A 25,461-nucleotide genomic window follows, 5' to 3' on the forward strand; every position below is an offset into this window, starting at 1 on the left:
TGCAGGCTGACAGCAGAGACCCCGATGTGGGGCTTGAACTCATGAACCATGAGATCAAGACCTGAGCTGAAGTCAGATGCTCTACTGACTGAGCCACCCAGCTGCCCCAATAATTGTTAAGGCTTTTAAAAAAGTGACAAGACAATCTGTTACTTTATGTAATGTAAACCAGTAAGAGTCATGCTCCAGGATATCCCTTCGGTCCTTTGCAGTTCTAGTTGGAAGAGGTCTGCTCTTTGTATCTAGATCCTTTCAAAGCAAATTTGCTATTTTCTTTTAAAAATAAAAAAAGATAAATTTTTTATGCTATTAGTGTTATTTCAGAATATGTTGCCACTTGTATTGAATACTACTAGTTGTTTTTAGGGTACTCATGTCTTCAGAATATTGGTACCCTGCCTGTTTTATGCCTAACTGAAAATTTAATAAAACCTTGAATGGTATACTGAAGAGAATAAAATGAGAATATTTACTATTAAAAATCAAGAACTGAGAAGGTACTAAAACATACTTTCAGTGCAGTTGGTTTAAAATGACCAAAGCTATTTGGAAAGTTATTTGGTAATTTTTTTTAAGTTTATTTATTTATTTTGAGAGAGTACAAGAGCACAGTGGGGAAGGGGTAGAGAGAGAGAGAGAGAGAGAGAGAGAGAGAGGAGAAGGAGAATCCCACGCAGTCTCTGCACAGTTAGCGCTGATTCGGAGCTTGATCCCAAGGTTCCTGAGATCATGACTCAAAATCTAGAGTCAGACGCTTAACTGACTCAGCCACCCAGGGGTGCCCCAAAAGTTGTAATTTACATCCAGAGTTTTAATAGTAATCATACTCTTGGCTCCAATAATTCTGCCACTTACCAATGAATTTTCAGGAAACCTGAACTATGTAAATTTACATAAAAATATACTCATCATGGCATCATTCATCATATTGAGCAAATTGAAAGCTTCCTAAATGTCCTGGGAGACAAGTTAAATATATTGTGCCAGATCTATAAAGGAGTGTGCTATAGCTACCAAGATATACTTACGAAGAACATGGAAAAACTTAATGCAACCTTTGGTTTTAAAAGGGAGTAGTATACAAAACTACAGTGTGGTCTCAAAAGGAAAAATTTATTAATAGAAAAAAAGACTATAGAAGTCTACACTAATATTGGTCATGTCCAGTTTCTATAACATACATACATTTATTACCAGAAACATTATTTTTAAAAATTTAGGTATTTCTTTTGAGAAGAGCTTGAAAACAAGAGGCTTTGTTTTATCATTCTTTTTTTTTTTTTTTTTAATTTTTTTTTCAACGTTTTTATTTATTTTTGGGACAGAGAGAGAGAGAGGATGAACGGGGGAGGGGCAGAGAGAGAGGGAGACACAGAATCGGAAACAGGCTCCAAGCTCTGAGCCATCAGCCCAGAGCCTGACGCGGGGCTCGAACTCACGGACTGCGAGATCGTGACCTGGCTACAGTCGGACGCTTAACCGACTGCGCCACCCAGGCGCCCCTGTTTTATCATTCTTAAAACATTTTCGGAAATAAAATATGTCTGTACTGAAAGTACTTGCTTTACATAAAAGTTAAAGGCTGTGTAGCTTCTTTGGTTTTTGAAAAATAAGCAACTTCAAGTTCAAATCTACTTTTCTAAGTTTTAAATTAGAAACAGTTGTGGTTTAATTTTATGAAAATGTTAACTACCATATGGGAACAGCAGAAATGATTGAATACCCATTAAAGCAGAAGCTAGCTTTTAAGTTTTGTGTCATAAGAGTCCAAGTGACACAGCATTTTATTTCTCAAAAGTTATCCATTGTAATTCTTTTCTTCATACTTTACAACTTAAATGAGGAATAATAAAAAAAATGATAATTTATATCTAATTGGTATACCACCAAAATGATTTGAATTTAATAAGGTACAAACTTGTTATAATTGTTTTAAATTCATAAAAAGGAAATCTGGATTGAGTTGATGCATTTATAATCAAAATATGAAGACTGATTATGCAAAAATGACTTAAATAGAAATACAGTTTTATTGTTCTGACATGAGAGAATTACCTTATTATAACAATTACCAGTTTTTAAAAAATATTACTGTTTGAATTACTTTTTTACATATTAAAGGAGGTCTTTATGTTTTTTCTATTTTATAGATATTTGAGATATTTGGACCTGTTGCACATCCATTTTATGTGTTACGTTTTAATTCTTCAGAGCACATTGAGAGTAAAGGTATTAAAATAAAGGATACTATGTATTTTGCTCCATCAATGAAAGACTTCACCCAATACATATTCACAGAAAAACTTAAACAGTAAGTATGTTATTGACATGTTAGTTGTCTGCCTATGTGGTGTTTATATTTTAGGAATAATTTTCAGTGAAGTTCATTCATTATTGTTAAATAATCTGTCTTCGAAACAGTTCATTTATTTTCCTAATAAAATCTTTGAAAGGTACAATTTGTTATCAGACTTTACAGGTAGAGATGATTTATATCTTTAACCGAAAAAGACATAGCTAGTAGGAATACATTTGGACCATATAAAGTTTCTGAATTCTAAATCATATTTTTTCCATTATATACTTTTCTAACATACATGCTATTTCAGTATTAGTATTACCACCCAAAAAGAATTCTTTTCCATTTTAAATAAAATTATTTAGTTTGGATTACATTATAGGCTTAACTAATAAAACTTTGTAATTCTCAAGAAAAAAACCAAAATGAGTACATTTCAAGTTGCTTATAAATTGTAAGTGTCTAGAAGAGACAACTAAAATATGTCCCTGAAAAGTTATGTATCAAGTTGATAAACAGTTGATTTAACCAACAAACTACTGCTCTCCCTTTTATAAGATGCTAAATGATGCCTATGGCATATGGAAGTAATATTTCTGCATGTTTATGGTACTCATTAATTTTGCATTTCCATGTGTTAATTGTGTTGCCAGATGTTAGCTGTAGAGCTGTTTTTATTAGTTGACCTTGTTATTATAATTATATAATTTAATTTTTATATTAAATCAGTGGCATATAGTTCAAGTAGAATAGCTTTTTTGGGGAAAAAAAAGTTGAATGCTTTGGAATGATGAAATGAATATAAACCATTTAAAAATATTATAAAATTAGGAGTGGAAGAAACACTTCAAAAGATTGGGGGAGGAGAGGGGATCCTAAATCCAAAAATACTTTGCATTCAGTTTGACACACAAGTCCCTTTTAGGTCTAGCTCTCTTTTGATGGGAAACTTGAAGTATAGTTGAAGCATTAGGAGTGTGGTTTTTGCAGAACATACAGGAACTTTAGTCAGTGAGTAGCCTTGGAGCTACATCAAAAGTACTAGCTAGTCCTGATGGCATGGCAAAAAATCTCTTAAGTATTTACATAGTAAATGAAGTCTCTGAATTCATTTATCATTTTAGAGATGAAAATTTTGTTCCTGATAATTCATTAAGCTCGTGTTTAGGAATCTACACAATTATCTGAGGGAAACATTTTGCCTGAGTTGGTGAGGTTGATTTTTCTAAATAACTGCTAAAAAGAAAGGTGAATTAAATAGACAGTAAAGTCATGTTTTAAAATCATTCCTTAAGGGGCGCTTGGGTGGCTCAATAGTTTGAGCATTCTGACTCTTGCATTTTGGGATCTTGGGTTGTGATCCCAAAGTGGTGTGATCCAGCCTCTTGTGTCACTTTGCGAGCTGAGTGTGGAGCCTGCTTGAGATTCTGTCTCCCTCACTTCCTCTGTCTCCCCCACTCATGCTCTCTCTCTAAAGTAAAATAAAAAATTAAAACGTTAAAAATAAAATCATGTCTTAAAATAGTATTTCATTCTGCTTTAAATATTAGGATGTTGCTGTAGTTATGGCATTATTTTAACTTAAAAAAATTTCTTTTAATGCTTTTCTTTTTAATTTATTTTTGAGAGAAAGACAGCATGAGCGGTGGGAGGAGCAGAGAAAGAGACACACACACAGAATCCGAAGCAGGCTCTAGGCTTCAGACTGTCAGCACAGAACCTGACACAGGGCTCCAACCTGTGAGCTGTGAGATCAGGACCTGAGCCGAAGTCGGACGCTTGACCGACTGAGCCACCCAGGTGCTTCAGCCATAATTTTAACTTTTAACAAATAAAATATTTTAGCTTAAAACAGATACACTTAAAAAGATTTCCTGAAGACATTTACTGAGTAGATTTTAAATAGTAGAAGAAGTTTTTGTTCTTGATTTGCAAGAATAAGAATTTTGTCCTGGAAAGAAAGAATTGGGAAATTAGGCCCACCCTGCAGAAGCCCCACCTGACAAAGATTATTCTGTTTTAGACTGTATTTTGATGTCTGCATGGGAACTCTGTTGAGTACTTGCCTTTGAGGTAGAGAAGTTCAGTTCCTCTCTAGTTTATCCACCTCTAGTAAGGCTATTTTAATTTTGGCTTCCCATGAGCTTACTTTCTTGTTAAAAGTGCTTTTTGAAATGTTGCTTGATCTCTTCTTCAGTAGATTTTGATTTTCTGTGGTAAATATACTAATGGGGAACTTTCTCCATTTATGTCTTTAAGCTTCTTGCTAAGGGCACCCCAGGCCATGAGATGGCATATATGTTACAAGGGGACTGGAACTGTGTTAACTGCATAGGTGTAAGCTAATAATTATTGAGTAATAGCTTTTTTGTAAATAGAAAAATCATTGATAGTGCCCTCATAGACAGGGTCAAAGTTTTGAACCAAAAGAGCAGACTTCATGATTTTCATATTCTGCTAGCCCGTTGACATCTGTATATTTATTTTTATGGATTGTAGATTAATAATGATTTTAATGAATTAATAACTGAGAACCTCATTTATTTTTGAGATTTAATTTAAAGCAGTGAGGACATCTCCTAAAGTTCTGTAACACTTTAATGTAATTGAGTAACAAGATATTGTCAAACTTAAGAAATCAAAAAGATTAAAAAGATAAAGATGAGCTTTCAGAAATCCTAGTCCTACTTAATAATATATGTACTTCTGTTGGTTGTAGAGTATAAAACTGTCCACTAAAAATAGTTCATGCCTGTGATTATACTGTCCTTCAGACTCTTCAAAATATTCCTTACCAAACGAGAGCTTGTTTCTGCCTTCTCTTTTGAGAAACACTGTTGGAGTAAGGTTTGGTTACTCATGAAGTATTATTGATAGCCCTCAGGTAAATACAGGAAGATATCATGTTGTTATCTCTACCATTATACCTGTAAAATCTTAAATAAGGGAATGCCTCCTGGTCATTTTTGTATCCTTGACACTGGAACTGTGTCTGACCTATAGTTGGTGTAGAATAAGCATTTGTTGAAGTGAACTTTATGAACTGAGCTCAGGTATCATCAAAGTCATTGCCTCTGGAGATGCTTATGAACTGCAAAACCACTTTCCTCTGCACACCACACACAGCCTTGGCTTCTTATTCTGGTTCCCTGGTTCTAATATTTATGTGTGTCCAGTTCTTGTGTTTTCCTTATTAGCTTTCCGCATCTTCTGAAACAAGGGAAGAATATACACTTGGTCCTTTTATTTTTTGCTCTTATTTTCACATATATTACAAAATTAAGATTTGAGTTCATGTCTTCTACTTCATTATTTTCTATACTATTAACTAATAAACACTTAGCAGAATCTTAAGTACTTCTTGTTTTCTTTTGACTTTTTATTTTCTCTTTCTAGGGATAGGGGATCAGATGCGTCATGGAAGAATGATCAGGAACCACCACCAGAAGTAACTATAAGTCTCTTTACACAATATTTTAGGGATTATACAGGACTTGATTTTATAAAGTGTAATACCTGACCTGACCTGACCTTAACGAGGTCCTTAATGCTGCTTGGCAGTCATACTGCCGTCCTTGGGCCTACCTATGTAATGTTTCCATCTCCCAGGTGACTGTTTTATACCCCTCAATGAGAGTTTTTGATTGATCATTTTAGGAAAAAAAATATTAAAAAACAATTGGGAAAAATATTTTTTAAAAAATTTTTGGGAAAAAAATATTTTCAGCCATATTTTAATATTTATCAGTTTATCAGTTTCCTCCTAATTTACTATGTTTTTAATCAGTTTTGTGGACAGCTGGTAAAGGAAGAATTGTCATCATTGAAAACAATTTTATTCTTTAATTTAGTAAATTAACCATGGGGGCATGAAGACATTTATTAATGGTGCATTTTAATAAGCTGCCTTACTTTTGGAGGTACAAAATCATTAGAATCAGGGCACCTGGATGGCTCAGTCGGTTAAGCATCCGACTCTTGGTTTTGGGTCAGGTCATGATCTCACGGTTCATGGGTTTGAACCCTGTCCAGTGAGGAGCCTGCTTGGGATTCTTTCCCCCTCTCTGTCCCTCCCCTACTCATGGTCAGTCTCTCTCTCTCCGTCTCTCTCTCAAAATAAATAAACTTAAAAAAAAATTGCTTAGAATCTACCTACCTCTTCATTTTTTTAGAATTACCTCCCTAAAAAGAGAACTCTTGATTTTCTTTCTTGAATTCATGTCAGCCAAATTAGTTTTATGTCTCAAAGTAGCTTGACAGTTTTTCTAGAGATGTGGAATAGTCGGGAGTAATGATTATTTAACTTTCCATGGAGATCGTTAGGCAAATTTTCTTTTTTTTAAGTTATTAAAATACAAAAATTGCAGCAATGAGTATATGTCTTCTTGAAAATAGCATGAATTTATACAATGTAAAGAAAGAATATTATAAATGAGAATTTTTAAATGTACTAATTCTGATGAAGTTTCTCAGTATTATAAATTCTTGGTATTTGTAGATTTAACTTTGTTCATTTTAGATGTTTTTAAGCAGTGGTGAAGAATCATGCTAGTTTCTAAGTTTGCTGAGGCATGAATCAGGTAATACTCCCTTAGAGAGTCATTTAACCAGTGAGTGATCCTAGTTTAATTCCACATTACCATGGGATTATGTTTTCTAATTTATGTTAGGTATACATGTGATTTCTGTTAAGGCTCTGAGGTTTACTTAGTGTTCTTAGTTATTTTTAGGGTATCTTCATACTGAAATTGTATGTTTTTAAAGTATTTAAGGGGTGCCTGGGTGGCTCAGTTGGTTAAGCGTCCGACTTCAACTCAGGTCACGATCTCGTGGTCCGTGAGTTTGAGCCCCGTGTCAGGCTCTGGGCTGATAGCTCAGAGCCTGGAGCCTGCTTCAGATTCTGGGTCTCCCTCTCTCTCTGCCCCTCCCCTGTTCATGCTCTGTCTCTCTCTCTCTCAAAAATAAACGTTAAAAAAAAAAAAAGTATTTGAGAAAATTCACAAAGGTCTTAACATTTCTTGTGAAATGCAAATATTCTAATACATCCCTGTTGTTTTAGACCTAAGCTTTGAACTTGCTAATTATGGTAATGTTAACTGTTTATAAAATTGGCATGATTAGGTTAATTTTAAAATGAAAACCCAGCATACTTCATGGGGTTTTTTGGGGTTTTTTTGTGTTGTTGTTGTTTGAAGTAGTTGATTGTCCCTTATTTCTGTAATAAGAGAAAACTTCTTGAGATTTAAAGTTTATTATGATGAAATTTTGTAGTATAGAATTATTGCCTGACATTAATCATAGATTATGTATAAGGAATGTACTTCATTTCCATATTCATTTCTGATACGTGAATATGTAGTTTGTAGTTGAAGTAAGGTATTTGAGTATAAATTTCAATTAATGTGTATACAAGAAACAGTGAATTTTTTTCTGACCTTAGGAGATGATAGCAAAATTATTACCTAAAGCACTCTCTAAAATAATCCAATGCCAATTAAAATCCTTTAATACCGGCCTCTTGCTCTTAGGACACGCCCAATGACTGGCTCATAAGGTTCTTTATTCTCCAGTTTCATCATCTGATTTCTCTGTATAAGCAGCTTTCACTTTGCCTTACAGAACCAATTTCATGTCTCAAATATACCATGCCTTTGCACATATTCTCACATATTCTCCTTGAAATTTCTCTTTCCTTTATTTTCACTGCTAATTCATTAGAGATTTATCTTGAGTTTCATAACAAACATCTCCCTTGCCCTTTTTTTTTTTCCTTTCTTCAGTCCTATACTCACATAGCACTGAGTCATAGTACTTGTTCATTGGCTTTTTAATCTCATTTGAACAGCTTCAGGGAAAACAGTGTTTTCCATCTGATCTCAATACTTTCCTAGCGTTTGGCAGATATTAGATTTAACATGAGCTTAAAAATCTTAGCACTTTGAGATCAACAATAAAATGTCATGTATTTGAAGGTACTAACGTTGATATTTTCGAATTTGATTATAGATTCTGAGGTATATGGACTCTTGGTTCTTGGAAAATTTGACCTAGAATATATTTCAGCAAGGCTATACTGAAAGTCTCATAAAAAAACTTTCATATACATTTTATTTCTCTTAATGTATATACATGCATACACAGTGAACCTGTGTAAGTAAAACATATCTGTTTTTTGATATTAATAGAATAATAAAATTATTCTAAGAAGTCATAATATATATAGCTTTTAAGCTTTGGTATTTGGGCTAGAACAGTGAATCTCAATTCTTACTCTTGTAAGTAAGACTGACTCTTCCCATTTGTAATTTAAAATGATTTCCTCTTGGAAGTCGGATCATCATGTATCTGCTTATCTAATAAGCCTTTCCCTGCAGTCCAATCTAAATAGCATCCGCAGTGATTTTTTGCCCATATTGTGCCTTATTATTTATTTATAACCCTTAATATACCTGATATTATATTATTAAAATATAATTATTAACTAAGATTATTAATACCTATAAAGTGTTTAGAACAGTACCTGGCATATAATGGGTATATATAAATTTTTGAATATTTTTTATATTAGATCTGATAATTTATGTAATTTGCTTATTCCTAACTATTCCTTCCCTTTAGCATTGTTTGGTAGCTGGCATTATGATGAATATTGACTCTTAAACTTGAGGTCAGTCTTCTAGCTAAGGAATATCTGTATCTGAAGGTTGTTAAAGTTTGGCATTTTAAAGTTACCAATCTGGGAGAAAAGAAGTTACCTATCTGAAACTTTCTAGAAATTAAAAGATAAAAAGGCTTGAGTACTCTGGCCTGTGTTAATTAAGAGTTAATTCAGATATTGCTAGAAAATATTATCAAAAAGAGTAACATTCTTTTATTATTTGGGATCAGTGTTAAATAATAGGCTTTTTCTCACTTCCAAGTATGTACCAATGAATTGGTAATTCCATGTGACATAATCTATATATTTTCCTCTGCAAGGCCTTAGATTTCAGTGATGATGAAAAGGAAAAAGAAGCCAAACAGAGGAAAAAATCTCAGATTCAAGGCCGGAAAAAATTCAAGTCTGAGTCTAATGAATCAAGTGAGTAAATGCAATATACAGTGATTTTTTAATCTTCATTTACGTTTATGTTAAGTTCATTACTAATAAAACTGAAAGAAACCTCTGAATTCTCTTTTTACCTCCTGGTATCCATCTAACATTGGAGGCATTACATGGCGTGAAATGTGATGGAAGAGAGCCATGAGGAGTATTCAACCTTAGTTTTTTAAGCGTAAGGACGTAAAAATGGCTTCTAGGGATAGATAAAAGCTTGTGAGTCAGTTGTGCATATAGGCATTTTTTTTCTTAAGTAACCTCTGCTTTCATGTTTAGAATTAAATGATATATAGTACTTAATATCTAAATCAAGGTATTTTATTTTTTAACATGCATTTTCTTTCATTATACCTTTCCTGTTTCCTTTTCCCTTTTTTAAAACTAAACTTTTTATAGGTTTACATGCAGTGGGAAGAAATAATAGAGATTTCTGGCATGCCTGTTACCCAGTTTCCTGACATGGTAACATCTTGTAAAACTATACAGTACAATATCACAACCTCCAGGATATTGACATTGGTACAATCAAGATTCAGAATATTTCCACCACCCCTCATGTTGCCTTTTTTATAGTCACTCCCACTTCCCTCCCTCCCACCTTCTTAACTCTTGGCAATCACTTATCTTTTCTGCATTTCTGTAATATATTTTGTCATGTCAAGAATGGTTATATAAACGGAGCCATACAATATGTTACCTTTAGGGATTGGTTTTTGTCACTTAGCATAATTTCCCAGAGATTCATCCAGATTGTTTTATTTGTCAAATTTGTTTCTTTTCATTTCAAAGTAGTATTCCATGGTATGAATATACTATAGGTTGTTTAACAGTGATGCAAGGCATCTGGGTTGTTAATAATTTTGGGTTATAGGAATAAAGTTGTTTTATATATTTGTGTACAGGTATTTGTGTGAACACAAGTTTTCATTTCTCTGGGATAAATGTCTAGGAGTACAATTGCTGGATTATATGATAGTTGGATTCCCATCACCAGTGTATGAGTGACTCAGTTTATCTGCATTCTCACCAGCATTTAGTTTTGCCACCATTTTTTATTTTAGCCATTCTCATAAGTGTGTAGTGATAATCTAATTGTGTTTTTAACTTGCATTTTCCTAATGGCTAAGTATTTTGAACATCTTTCCATGTCCTTATTTGCTATCTGTAAATCTTCTTCGGTGATGTATTTGTTCATGTCTTTTGCCCATTTTGTAACTGTATTTCTGCTTTTTTTACTCTTGAGTTATGGGAGCTTGTACATAATTTGTTCCAGCCTGTAGCTTGTATTTTTATCCTCTCAAGAGAGCCATTTGCAGAACAAAAATTTTTAATTTCGATGAATCCCTAATATATAATTGATTTTCTTTTGTGGAGTCTGAGGATTTCTTGTCCAGACATATATTCCAAAAGATTTTTCTCTTATTTTTTCTTCTAACAGTTTTCCAAGTTATTTTAGCTATTCTAGTTGCTTTGCTTTTCCATGTGCATTTTTAATAATCTCTATATTGACAAAAAGTCTTGCTGGGATTTTGATGGGAATTGTTTTAAACCTGTTTATTGGTTTGGAGATAATTAATATGTTAACTGTATGTATTGAGTCGTCCATTGCACAAACATGTATATATCTCTATTAATTTAGATCTTCTTTGTTTTTTTCTAGCAGAATTTTGTGGTGTTTAGAATATAAATCCTGTACCTTTTTTTGTTAGTATACACTTAAGTATTTCATTTTCAATTCATTGTAAATGGTTTTGCATCGCTAATGCCAGTGTCTATGTGTTTGTTGCTAGAATGTAGAAATAAAATTAACATATGTATGTTTAGCTTCTGTCTTGTGACCTTGCAGAACTCAGTAGTTCTAGGAGTTTTTTGTTTGAGATTTTCTACTTAGCCAATTACATCAGTTGCAAATAGGGACAGTATTCCTTTTTTGTTTTTCAGACTGTATTTGTTTTTGTTTTTGTTTTTTGGTCTCCCTTAGTAGCTCTCTGGCACTGTTGAATACATGTGGCTTGTTCTTGATCATAAGAGAAAACACTGTCTTTCATCATTAAGTATAATGTTAGGTATAGGGTTTTCAAGAACAGCATCTGTTTTTGTCAAGTTAAGGAGAAGTTTCCATTTGTTCCTGTTTTTTGTAGCTTTAAAAAAATTATGACTGAAGAGTATTAAATTTTGACAGTACTTTTTCTGCATTGATAACATGATACAATTTTTTGTCATTAGTCTGTTAATGAGGTAGATTACACTGGTTTTAGAATATTGAACCAGCCTTTGCATCCCTGGAGTAAACCAGACGTGGTCATGGTGTATAATTCTTTACATATGTTGTTGAATTCACTTGTCTCCCTCTTTCTCTGGTGATTTTCTTTATTCTGAAACCTACTTTTTCTGATATTAATGTAGTTACTTCTTTCTTTCGATGTATCTTTATCCTTTTACTTTCAACCTAACTATATCCTTTGAAGTGAGTTTCTTGTAGACTTGTGTTCATGTTCTTTAATCCACTCTGCCAAGCATTTCCATCTGTTTTAATTGATGTATGTAGTCCATTCGTGTTTAATGTAATTTTTGATATGTTGGGGCTCAAGTCTGCCCTTTCCTGTTTATTCTCTCTGGATTTCATTTCTCTGTTTTATTTTTTCTGCCTGCCCGTGGGTACTGTAACTTTTTTTTAAATTCCATTTTGATTTGTCTGTAGTGTTTTTGAATGTGTCTCTTTGTATAACTTTTTCAGTGGTTGCTGTAGGTATTAAATTGTACATACATTACTTATCACAACCTACTGATGTCATTGTTTTACCAGTTTGTGTGCAGTTTAGAAACCCTACCTCTTTATGTCCCTTTATTATTCTCTAGTTTATAATATAATTTGCATTAAATACTTCATATATATATAATTAGAATCACAAAAACTCTTATAATATTTGCTTCAACCTCAAACATAATTTAGAAAACTCAGAGAAGGACACTTTATTGTATTTACTCATTTTTGTTGTGTTCTTTCCTCCTTTCTCATGTTTCAAGTTTCTTATTGTTTCTGTTTACAAAACTTGCTTTAGTCATTCTGTCAGGCAGGGTAGGTCTGCTGGAGATAAATTAGTTTTTCTTTATTGTAGAATGTCTTTGGTTTCCGTTTTCCTCAGGATATTTTCATTTAGTATAGAATCCTACACTGAGTTTTCTTTCAGCCTTGGAAATGTTGTGCCACTTCCATGTGTCCTCTGTGGTTTCTTATGAAACATCTATTGCCCTTCCTCATCCTCTGGCCTTGTGGATTCATTTAAAGTTTATAACCTTAAGACTTAGGCTTTTTTAGCTACCATAAGATATCCTGGAAGTTAAAGAAAAGGCATTACTGAAATTTTATACTGTGTTTTTTGATGTATTAAAATTCATTTTAATTTTGTTTTTAATGCGTTCTTCCTCACTCATAGGTGAAAACTTTTCAGAAGTACATCAGAATTGGAATGCTCATAGCTCTGCTTCAGAGCACTCAAAAGGATATCGCAACAGAGAATTCACACGAGGATTTTCCCGGGGTAGATATCCTCGACCTTGCCATGGCAGGCCTCCATCGCCACAGTTTTATAACTCAGAACAGATGGTGTTTCAGGAGACTTCAGGATTTCCACCTCAGAGACCAGATAATACTATCATGCCACAGTATCCTTTTCCTCCGCCGGTGTTTGACATGCATAATTTTTCACTCCCTCCTCCTCTGCCACCACTGCCACCACCTCCACCGCCTACATCTGTAAACCTGGGTTGGGCTACACCAAACATGGCACCTCATCCATTAATTCCCTTACCATACTCCATCCCCCCACCCCCTCCCCCGCTGCCTCCACCTCCTTCTTCTGGAGATAGTAATTCTTCTCACTTTGGATCCTACTACTAGGGGAATGTATACATTTCTGGAGAAATGTAGACTTTTTATATGGGAAGGATTTTTTTTTTTTTAAAAGAAAGCAATTATGGAGCTAGATTTTTAACACTGTAAAATACTAAATGATTCCTTCAGTCGTGACTTGATATATATTTGTAACCTTTGTGAAATTGTATCATTATGAAAATTTCACTTTTGTGGAGGGGGATATCCAATTATGTAATATTTAATTAAAACTTTGAATCCATGCTTTCCCTATTTCTGCTCAATTAAATAGTGTATATAGGTCTAATAGATCTGGAGCAACTTTCATCATGGGTTAAAGTATATTGAACACATTGTCTTCTTGATATATCTGAAAATAAGATGCTGAAATCCTATTGAGAGTCTTTAAAATAAACTATTTTTACAAATGTATGCTTTGCAAATTGATTTTGATTGTAAATGCAATTTACCAGTAATTTTTAATGTTCTTTAATTTTTTTTTTCAAGTAAGTGAAGGTACAGAGAAATAAAGCCTTCAATATTGGTAGAAGTTCTGACTATAATTAAAGTTAACATTCATTAATTATGCATAGGCAAACTTTTCATTATCTATGCAGATTTCCATTACTGAGGCATTATGCAGTAGATTTTACTATTTAATTAAAGGAACAGAAGGACTATTCATGATAAAGTATGTTACTTATTCACAATAAAATATATGTAACCCCATATTAGGACACTATGTCTTCTGTATCTGTTTCTCAGATTCTCACGTGCCTGCTGCAGATTAGTGCTTCATAAGTATTTATGGAATGACTGAATTTAGAGCTTTTAATTAAATTACTCCTGAGTATTCTTTTACATGATGAAATGTAAATGCAAGGAAAATTACAGAATTTTAGAAATAGAAGAGGCCTTAGAAGTACTTTAAACTAGTCCTTATTTAACAAACAATGAGGAACCTAAGGATTCCAAGTTTTAATTAAGATTACCCAGCGGGCCTAGTTTTACTGATTCTCACATCAGTTTCTACTAAATTGTTGTTTCCCGACCTTTTATTCCTTGAAACTCTTAGAAAATAATATTTGTATGCACATTGGGGTAATTTGGAGACCATTCATCACAACTCCGTGGACTGTGGTTGCACCCAGGCCCCTCTTCACATCCCTGAAGGCTGAGGAGACTCTTTGCCAGGTTCCGGGGGCCCAACTGAGAAGCCCTGGCTTTGGCGTACATTGACTTTATCATGTGTTGTACTTCATTTTTCTTTCTTGAAATGTGTTTGTAGCTTCTCTTTAGGAGTTAACTGTCATGGATTAGTTCATAGGACATTGTTAGAATTAATTGAGATTGTATCTGGAAGCACTGAAAAAAAATTTTTCTCTAAGAATGGAAAGAGTAAGATGTTACCATTCGTTACAGTAAATCAACAAGTCGTTAGAATCACCAAGGCATAAAAAGCATTCTTTGAACCTCTGTACCTAAAGTACTAGTATTTGACTTTAGGTATTTATTTTCTGAAGAAACATAGAACTGAATGATACCATTTGGTATCTGCCTTCGATTAAGTTGCTAACTGAAATACTTAATATCCAACTTGCTTCTTCATACATGAGGGATTTTGAAACTTCAGGGTGTCTAGAAATCACATGTAATAATCACCTAAGGTTGGGATAGCTTATTAAAAGTGCACATTCTTGGATTTTATCCCCAGATTCCAATTCAGTAGATCTAAGATGAGACCTAGGAAATCGTGTATGTGTGTGTGTCTTCTGCTTTCCCAATGTTCTATTTATTGCTTTAATATTTTATTAAGTTTTTAATTTTAATTCCCAGATAGTTAACAGTACGGTGTTTGATTAGTTTCAGGTGTGCAATAGAGTGATTCAGCAATTCTGTACATTACTCAGTGCTCATAGTTAAGTGTACTCTTTAATCCCCATCCCCTATTTCCCCCATACTCCCATCCGCCTTCCCTCTGGCAACCCATCAGTTTATTCTCTGTATTTGAGTCCGTTTCTTGGTTTGTCTTTCTCTCCTCCCCCCCCCCCTTTGTTTTCTTAAATTCCACATATGAGTGAATCATATGGTATTTGTCTTTATCTGAATTATTTCACTTAGCATTATACTCTCTATAACTCCACGTTTTTGCAAATGACAAGATTTCATTCTTTTTTGTGGCTGATTAATAGTCCATTGTGTATATATGAAATATGTATATCACATCTTTATCCATTCATCTATGGATGGACACTTAGGCTGCTTCCATAATTTGGCTATTGTAAGTAATAATGCTGTAGATGTGGAGGTGCGGGTGTCCTTTCAAATTCATGTTTTTGTATTCTTTGAACAAATACCCAATAGTGCAATTACTGGATTATAGGGTAGTTCTATTTTGAATTTTTTGAGGAACCTCCATACTGCTTCCTACAGTGACTGCACCAGTTTGCGTTCCTACCTGCAGTTGTTTTGTTGCCTCGTGTGATCTGTTCTGGAGAATTTTCCATGTGTATTTGAAAAGAATGTGTATTAAGGATGGAATGTTCTGAATATATCTGTTAAGTCCATCTGGCCCAGTGTGTCATTGAGAGTCACTATTTATTGATTTTCTGTTTGGATGCTCTATCCATTGATGTAAGTGAGGTGTTAAAGTCCCCTACTATTATTTTATTACTACCAATTACTTTATTACTAATTGCCTTAAGTATTTGGGTGCATAAATATTTACAATTGATACCTCTTTTGGATGTTACCCTGGCTTGCTTTTTTACTTCTATTTGCATGATTAATGCTAGTCCATCCCTTCATTCTCAGTTTACGTGTGTCTTTACGTGTGAAATGCAGCTCTTTTAGGCAGCATATGTATGGGTCATGTTTTTTTTAACCATTCCATCACCCTATGTCTTTTGATTGGTGTGTGTAGTCCATTTACAATCAAAGTAATTATTGATTGGTATGTTTTGATTGCCATTTGTTACTTGTTTTATGGTTATTTTTGTAGTTTTTTTCGGTTCTTGCTCTCTTCTTTCAAGATTAGTTGGCTTTCTTTAATGATACACTTGCATTCCTTTGTCTTTATATTATGTATATTTTCCTGTTTTTTGATTTTTGGTTACCGTTTGGTTTGTATATTACATCTTCTGTATATAGCAGTCTATATTAAATTGATGATCACTTAAGTTTGAACCCATTTTTTACTTCTCCCCATATTTTAGGTATATGGACTGTACATCCTTTTATTTGTGAGTCCCTTGACTGATTTTTACAGATTTACTTATTTTTACTGCCTTTGTGCTTCCTATTTTACTTATTCTTGCTTATGGTCTTTCGTTTCCACTCAGAGAGTCCCCTTTAACGTTTCTTGTAGGGCTGGTTTACTGGTCATGAATTCCTTGAACTTTTGTTTGGGAAGCTCTCTTTCCTTTTTTTTTTAAAAAAAAAAAAAGTTTAATATTTATTTTTGAGAGAGCTCGAACAGAGGACAGGCACAGAGAGAGAGAGCGGAGACACAGAATCTGAAGCAGGCTCTGGGCTCTGAGTTGTCAGCACAAGAGCCTGACATGAGGCTGTAACTCGTGAATTGGGAGATGGTGACTTGAGCCGAAGTTGGACAGACGCTCAACTGACTGAGCCACCCGGTGCACCTCTATCTTTCCTTCTATTCTGATTGATAGCCTTGCTGAGTAGAATATTCTTAGCTGCAGATTTTTCCCTTTCAGCACTTTGCATGTATTATGCCACTCCTTTGCTGCCTGCAAAGTTTCTGCTGAAAATCAGCTTAAAGCCTTATCAGGTTTCCCTTGTATGTAACTGCTTTCTTTTTTTTTGCTATATTTGTTTGTTTCTTTGTTTGTTTAAAAATAGGCTCCAGGGGTTCGTGGGTGGCTCAGTCTGTTATGAGTCTGACTCTTGGTTTCAGCTTGTGTCATGAGCTCATGGTTTCATGGGTTTGAGCTCCACTGTCTCCCTCCCTGGCCCTCCTGCAATTACACTGTCTCTGCCTCTCTCAAAAATAATATAAACTTCATAAAAAAAACAAAGGCTCTGTGCCAAGTGTGGAACCCAACACGGCGCTTGAACTCCTCAACAGCCTTGAGATCAAGACCTGAGCTGAGATCAACAGTTGGACACTTAACTGACTGAGCCACCTAGGTGCCCCATCTATTGCTGCTTTTAAAATTCCCCGTCTCTACTTTTGCCATGTGTCTTGGAATAGACCTCTTTGGTTGTTTATTTTGGGGGGGCCCTCTGTCCCTCTTGGATCTGGATTTCTGTTTCCATCCCCAGATTTGGGAAGTTTTCAGTTATTATGTCTTCAAATTTCTCTTCTTTTGGAATTCCTATAATGTGGATATTATTAAAATTTGATGGTGTCATTGAGTTCCCTAAGTCTGTTCTCATTTTGAATATATTTTTTTTCTCTCATCTACTCAACTTGATTTCTTTACATTACCATGTGCTTCAGGCCACTAATTTGTTCTTCTGCTTCATCTCCTCTACCATATATTAATTTCTAGTGTGTTTTTAATTTCATTTATTGTGTTCACTCTGTTTCTTTTTTGTCTCATTTTTAAGGGTCTCACTGATACCCTCCAAAATTCAGTCAGTATCTTTATGATCATCATTTTGAATTGTCTATACCTCTGTTTTGCTTAGGTCTCTTGCTCTGATTTTGTCCTGTTCTTTCATTTGGGGCATATTCTTCTGTCTCCTTATTTATCCTACTCTCTGTGTCTGTTTCTGTGTGTTAGGAAAGACAGCTGTATCTCCTGCACTTAAAAGTAATGGCCTTATGAAGAAGAGGTCTTGCAGTGCCCTGCTGTACAGTGTTTCTTGTTCACCAGAACCTGGTGCTTCAAAGGGTGTCTTCTATATCTGATGTGTGTGCCTTGCTGTTGTGGCTGAGCTGCTCCTTCCTTCAGTCCAATTGTCTAAAATGGGTTTCTTTGCTGTTGTGGGTTGGGTTAGGTCCCTGTGGTGTTAGTGGGCCAGTCTGGGGCTGTCTTGGCTTGAATTGAGTCAGACCAGGTGTTTGCCAGAATGCAGTAACACCAAATTACAAGGGGCTTTTCCCTTTGTTTTCCTTTGAGAAGCTTTTGCTGGTGGGTGGGGCCTGCAGTCAGATGAGTTGTCTGCTTCCAGCCCTCTGTGGGGCCTCCTGACTGGTATGTGTGGTTATCTCCCCCTCTGCCTCCAGGGTTCCGCTCCTGACCCCCCCCCCCCCGCCCCCACAAAGTGGTGCTGACCAGTGTAGGGGCTGCTTGCATACTATCAGGCCTGTGGCACCACCATGGGCTCTGGCCAAGAGCGCATTGGAGGTGGCAGTTCCGTCAAAGCACAGCATGTGGGGTGAGGGCAGCAGGGCAGTAGTCTTAGTAATCTTGGCCCACCCCTAGTCCTTTGCAGGAGGGGCCCTGCAGCACCCTTACTCAGGTGGGCTGTCTGGAGGGGTGGATTGGCAGAAGCACAGTGTAAGGGGGCAGGGCAGCCGTGCTGGAAAACTTAGGCAGCGAGTCCCTTAGATGGCAGGATGTTAATGCTAGAGGACATGCTGGGGTAGGGATTGGGACAGGGAAGGAGGGGCAGGGAATGGCACCTGCCAGTTCCCTTGTTCCTGGAAGAGTTGCCCAGCAATTACTGCCCCTCTGAGGCGTGTTCTGAGATTAGTAAGTAACTTTCCTTCCCTTGTACCCCAGGTGCCTTTGAAACTGCTTCCGTGCTGTATCTCTACGAGCTGCTTGCTGTGCTGTGTCTTTAAGGCAGGGGACTCAGTTTCCTCTCATCCACCAGTTCTGCAGCTGAACCCATTGATTTTTTAAAAACTCCGAGTTTAAGTTCCACTAGTGGTAAGCACTCATGAAATTCAGCCCCTCTGGTTTTGGAAACCAAATTTTACAGGAATTTGGCTTCTCACAGGGGGCTCCCCTGTGTGGGAGTCTGTCCCCTCTCCATGCTCACTGCATCCCTCATTCCTGCAGACAGTCCTGTGAGTCCATTTAGTTCTCCCAACAGCATCTCTACCCTTCCTACCCTCCTCCACATTTAGTTGTGGAGTTTGTTCTGCCAGTTTTTGGGTCATTTTCTGGTTTATTTACGCCGATGTGAGTGTTAATCTAGTTGCATATGTGGGTTGAGGCAGTAGCAGGGTCCTTCGACTCTGCCATCTTCCCCAGAATTCCCCCAGGAAACTAATTTTAACAGCTACTACTGGGTGATTAATTTCAGAGTTTATTCTTAGTATTTATAGATTTCTGAGTAAATATATAAAGTCCCAACTCCTTGACCATTTGGAACTTCAAGGACCACTTTTGGGAGGAGAGGTGAAGATGTGAGGGTTGATAGGAAAGAAGAGAGAAATAAAGTCAATTAAGTTATATAAAATCATATAACAAGTTATATTTGTAGCATTTCACTCAGTTCTCAGAGTTTTTGTTTGTTGTTGTTTTTGTTTGTTTTAGTTTTTATTTTATTTTGAGAGAGAATCCCAAGCAGGGATTAGCACTGTTAGTTTAGAGCCAGACATGAGGCTCACACTCATGGATCATGAGATCATGACCTCAGCCGAAATCAAGAATTGGATACTTAACCAACTAAGCCGCCCAGGTGCCCCCTCAGAGCTGTTATTTTTGCCAATTACATCTGTCTTTGGAATTTAAGAGCAGAAACCCATCATCGTGTCTTTTTTTATTTTTTTTTAATTTTCCTTTTTTAATGTTTATGTACTCTTGAAGGAGAGAGACAGAACGTGAGTGGGAAGGGGCAGAGAGAGAGAGAGGGAGACACAGAAGCTGAAGCAGGCTCCAGGCTCTGAGCTGTCAGCACAGAGCCTGATGTGGGGCTCGAACTCACGATCTTCGAGATCATGACCTGAGGAGTGAAGTTGGTTGCCCAACTGACTGAACCACCCAGGTACCCCCCGCCCATCGTGTCTTTTATGTAGAAGAAAAATACTAGCATTTTCATCATCTCCACCTTGATCTTAACAGTGCTTTTAAAATTCTGTAGTCCACACTTTAAACTACTAGCTGGTATAAAGGTGAATACGTAAAGAGCTATACTCACAGTTTCTCACCTCAAATAGAGAATTCTTTATATTAGCCTTTTCCTATAAGAGGTGGGCATTCACATGATTGAATGTGTATAATGCCTTTGCATGTCTGCAGTTATAAATACAGTAAAATTAAAATGATTGCCTAAGCTAATCTGTTTGTTTTACTAAGATGAATAACTGTCTCTCCTCTTCCTCTTTTTTTTTTTTTTTTTTTTTTTGTCACAGAAATAGTGAAGTTCACGGTGGTAACTGGATGACCTGTCTACGTAATAGAAATAGGTGTTGAAAGAACTAGGTTGAGACTGTCTAATGAGGACCTGGAATAAAATGTGTAGTTTTAGGACCTACCAACAAACATTCTTAAAAGCCATGTAGTTAAGTTGTAATGTTAATTACCAAAATGTAGCCATCTCTTTTGTGTAGCTAAATGATTAGTAGATTTAATTATCAATACCAGTTGGTTGTAGGGGAGATGAAAGGAATAAGCAATGGCAGGGGGCCTGTGTGCCCAGCTCTCCTTGTTTTGGGGTAATGAATATAGAAGGCTTTCTCTTCTTTTTCCCTCTTCCCACTCACATTCTTATTCTTCCCTGCCTTCCACCCCCACTACTTTTTGTGCTACATTTTCTTTCACTTGCTTAGAGTTGGTAAACAGTAAGTACATTAAAAAATCTAGAACATTTGATGAATAAGAAATGAGTAGAATCTGAGTTCTAGTCTACTGTAATTTTAAACTAATAAATAGAAGTGGCATTTTAAGTGCTAAAAATCTTAGTGTGTCCTTTTTAAGGACAATGTTCCTTAAGATAACAATCATAATTTGGGAAGAGACCGTCTCACACATAATACATCATTTTTATATGTTCTATTTGAACAATAATGTTAGTGTTTGCATTCAGTTTTATAAAAATTACATCAAAAATTATAAGTGCTTTCAATGCTTTCTACTAGTTCTTTTATACAGTGTCTTGTCATTAAAATATTTTTGTTGCAGAAAAAGATGATCCTCTCTCCCTTCTGCGTGACACAAGTCAGGACATTCAGTCAGGGGAAGAGCAATAATTACTTACGTGTCTACTCACCCATTCCCAGTCTGTTTGGCTAGGGTACTTGAGGTAGGCTTGAGAAAATTTTTTACTTAGGATACTGTCTTCCTATGTTCAGGGTATTTAGAATTTTTGAAAACAAATAGTCATGTACCTACAATTAAGTACTAGGGAAAATAAATTAGTATATTATTAAATGCTAGCTCCTTTTTAAAAAATAAAATTTACAAATTTAAACTAGATTATTTTTGTAAAATCAATTAATTTGTGTGTTCACGTTGTAGTACATTCACAAGACCTTTGTTTTGACATTACATATTTGATACCAATGACAATAAGCTCCCAGGTATCAGTATAAAAAGAAGATATTTTTAATAGAATGCAACCAGATAAAAATAGAATTATTTATGAGAACTCATTGTCAGGTAATGTTGCAGCCACACTATTTATGATTTAATACATTCTACACTATTTATGATTTAACGCATTTAGGTTTAACACACACACACACACACACACACACACACACACACACACACACACACGTATCTCTTACTGCAGATAAATTGCCAGAATTTCAAAAGCTTTTTTCTGCTTCTCACTCTGAGGCTTCATCTGATCCTAAATTTATGTAGCAATTATGTTCTGGAAAACCAAGGAAACAATTACTATAGTGTACCTGAAATTAAAGTTGAGAAATATCTTCTTCATATCTTCTATTAGACAAAAGTACTTGTTTTGAGCTACTTGCAACAATGAAACTGCATCTCATTTTTGACTCTTTGTGCATTCTCTACCTAAATTGTTATCATTGATGGATTAGACATGTACAGTCACTTAGTGTCCTGGAAACAAGGGACAAATTAATGTATCAAATGGTAAAATAATGAAAATAGCCAATGAAGAAAAATGTAAAAAATTCTTATGCACATTATATATATGTATATATACATATATATACACTTTTTAATATATACTTATGTGTGTATATATACATATATTTGAAGGCTAGTACGTAAAAGCCTGATTATTAGGCATATTTTAGTTTAGTTCCTTTTGTTTCTACTTACAGGTTCGCTAAAATGGGAATAAATAATCCATTAGTTTATTTTATAGTTAGTTGCATTACACCATCCCTCAAACAGAACAAACTGACCTTGGGGTGCTTTGGTGGCTCAGTCCAACTTTGGCTCAGGTCATGATCTTGTAGTTCATGAGTTTGAGCCCCACATTGGGCTCTCTGCTGTCAGCACAGAGCCTTCTTCAGATCCTCTGTCCCCGACTCTCTTGCCCTCCCCTGCTTGTGCATGCACATGGTCTCTTTCTCTCTCTCAAAAATAAACGTTAAAAAAAGAAGAAGAAACTGACCTTATGTGGTAAAAGCTTTTTATGTATATTGAGGATATATGGTCTATAAACATTGTTTCTAATGAGAGATATGACCCAAATAGTAACAAAATGTAACAAATACAAAAGAATAGAATCTATTAGCATATAATCCCTACTATAATGTGATAAACAGATGATGGTGGTCTGTGATGTTTAGATGATAGAGATTAACTTCTCAAATGTTCTCAGTATCAATAGTCACTATACTGCAGAACCTGTTACTGCAGCTTTTTACACTGTTGATCGTGTGCTTCCATGACATACAGGAGTGCTGGAAAGCATTTGCTCTCCTGCATCTCACTGCTGTTGCAAATGTCTGTTTGACTAGGCGTCATGCGGTGTTTCATCTTAAATAGGATTTGGGACTGTCAAACTGGGTTATGCAAGCTGTGGGAGTAGCTGGTTCATTGAAAGCAAGTAATTAATTTTCTTTAGTGTCGGTTTGGTTTTTGACCAAGTGTAATTGGTAGTATATTTATTGGCAACAACATGACCTCGAAAGAATTCTGTTTAGCAAGATTATGAACAGACAAATATTTAAGGACAGAAGGGAGTAACTAGGCATTAACTTTATTAACACATTCAAATACCATTAGTTAGAACCATATGAAATTCCCTACACAAGAGAAATTTCAAATGGTTCAATGTAATATGTGGACTATAAGGTGTATTATTTCTCATATTTATTTTTCTTCATAGAACATATCTCTGTACCATTACTTTCCAGAACACATTTTTGGAAATACTGTCATAAATGACAGCTGGCAGAAATTCATGGTAGTGCACATTTCTCAGAGATATTTCTAGTCTTGCTAAGAAGACAATCTATCAGAAGATCATGGGGCACAAAAGAACTATTAAAATATTGTATATTAGGTTAGGAAAAAACTGTTCTTTAGTGTAGACTTTGTGGTTCTTGACTTGAGATTTGTTCCCCAGTGTTCTAGGATCCACTAAAAACCTGTGAGATGGACATTTTTCTCGGAGAGAAAGTCCTTGCCTTTCATCTTGTTTTTTAAAGTAATATCTGAAGAAAGAAGGGATGGAGAGAATCTTTCAAAGGTTTTCTCCTTTTGTAGCAGGTACAATAAGTGTTTCTCACATTTGATAATGCACAAATCCTTTAATAAAAAAAAATATGGGGGCGCCTAGATGACTCAGCAGTTAAGCATCTGACTCTTGATTTTGGCTCAGGTCATGATCTCAACAGTTTGTGAGTTCGAGCCCCATGTCAGGCTCTGTGCTATGTCAACATGGAGCCTGCTTGGAATTCTCTCTCCCTCTCTGCCCCTACCCTACTCATTCATTCATTCATTCATTCTCTCTCTCTCTCTCTCTCTCTCTCCCTCTCCCTCCCTCCCTCCCTCCCTCCCTCTCTCAAAATAAAGAAATAAACTTAAAAATTAAAAAAAAAAAAGTGTTATGTACCCTGAGAACACATTCATGGATCACAGTTTTGGAAACTGAGTTACTAAATTTCATTCTATGAAAAGCTCTTTTCAGATTCTTACAGAATCTTTATACCTGCAAGAACATATCTGTGGACTTCAACTTAGACAGACAATTGTCTTAAACAATATTGGGTTTCAAATGGCTGTACAGGAAAAACTTCCAAATGATTACAGCCAGGAGTAGAGGAAATATTTAATGGTCTTAGACATCTAGAAAATGTCTAGCATGTATGTTTCTGCCCCATGGGGAATTTCTTTATAATTTCAACTATAGATAGGAAATCACTCATACACTAATAGAAAGGGGCACTATATTCTGTTTAACAAATTTAGTTGTCCATCTCCATTTACAGAGCTCAGGCATATTGTGACAAAGGGTGAACTTTGACCAAATTAACGAAGTCTAAGAGCATTCTATAAATACTGGAAATGCCCAAACACAAGAACAACAGGAAAGGGAAGGACCTGGACGGAACACAAAATAATCCAGAAAAATTCCTGCAGTGAGATAACGGTGACTAGGCCAGGATGAGGCCATTCTTTCAGGCACAAACAGCTAAGGCATCTCCATCTCTTAAGGACAGCAGATGTGGAAGATTGTATATAATGATCTATTATAACTGTATAATTTATTTTTGTTACAGAAATGGAAAATATAGATTGCTCACGACAATGAATTCAGTCATGCTGGTTGATACACATTTTTAGTTTGCATAAATTTTTAGTCATAATATATCCAGATACTTTTACATATAGTTCTCTGCCCACTCGGTGGGCACTTAAAGGCTGTTCCCAGTGTGGTCAAGAAGCATTATCCCTTTCAAAATGCTCATTTAGAAAGTTTCCTTTTTGTGACTGCAATGTGAAATGTAAGAGTAGACTCAGTTTTCACAGTGTATGCTACTTACAATCTCATAACATCAGGACATTTTATTGTGACTAATTGTATCAATCTCCCTGATTGGAGTATAATTCCTCGAGGACCAGCACTATTTGATTACATCTGTACTCTTAGCACACAAAAGGTATTCAAGAGATGCTAATTGCAACATTGACAAATGCTTCCTGCTGTTTCATAACCTGTAGGACTCTCCTTTGTGTTTCTAGAATACAGTGGTTTATATGTGTTGATTACAGATGAGCGCTACAAGCATTAGTGATAATTCTTTTTATTTAATAACTTGAAAGTATTTCTCAGGATATCAAAAATCTATTTTGGCAAAGATTTTCAGGACAGATGAGACTCAAAAAT

The 25,461-nt window shown here is 35.4% G+C and overlaps 1 protein-coding gene across 2 annotated transcripts in view; it reads left to right on the forward strand.

Annotated features, from left to right (window-relative positions):
• NAF1 (nuclear assembly factor 1 ribonucleoprotein) overlaps positions 1-23,938 on the forward strand; it is a 52,937-nt gene extending 28,999 nt beyond the window's left edge. The window contains exons 5-10 of one of the 2 annotated variants that reach the window (XR_007151712.1): positions 2,151-2,311; positions 5,696-5,747; positions 9,278-9,380; positions 12,836-13,627; positions 21,275-21,286; positions 23,928-23,938. Coding sequence is in view for 1 of the 2 variants with exons in the window: in XM_047856900.1 (XP_047712856.1) it covers positions 2,151-2,311; positions 5,696-5,747; positions 9,278-9,380; positions 12,836-13,299 (780 nt within the window). In the remaining variant the exon portion in view is untranslated. Of the gene's footprint in view, positions 1-2,150; positions 2,312-5,695; positions 5,748-9,277; positions 9,381-12,835; positions 14,004-21,274; positions 21,287-23,927 lie in introns of those variants that run through there. The other variant, XM_047856900.1, reaches the window with a different exon arrangement.
• The last annotated feature ends 1,523 nt before the right edge of the window (positions 23,939-25,461 follow it).

This window comes from Prionailurus viverrinus, chromosome B1 (genome assembly GCF_022837055.1).
Source record: "Prionailurus viverrinus isolate Anna chromosome B1, UM_Priviv_1.0, whole genome shotgun sequence".
Taxonomy (NCBI): domain Eukaryota; kingdom Metazoa; phylum Chordata; class Mammalia; order Carnivora; family Felidae; genus Prionailurus; species Prionailurus viverrinus.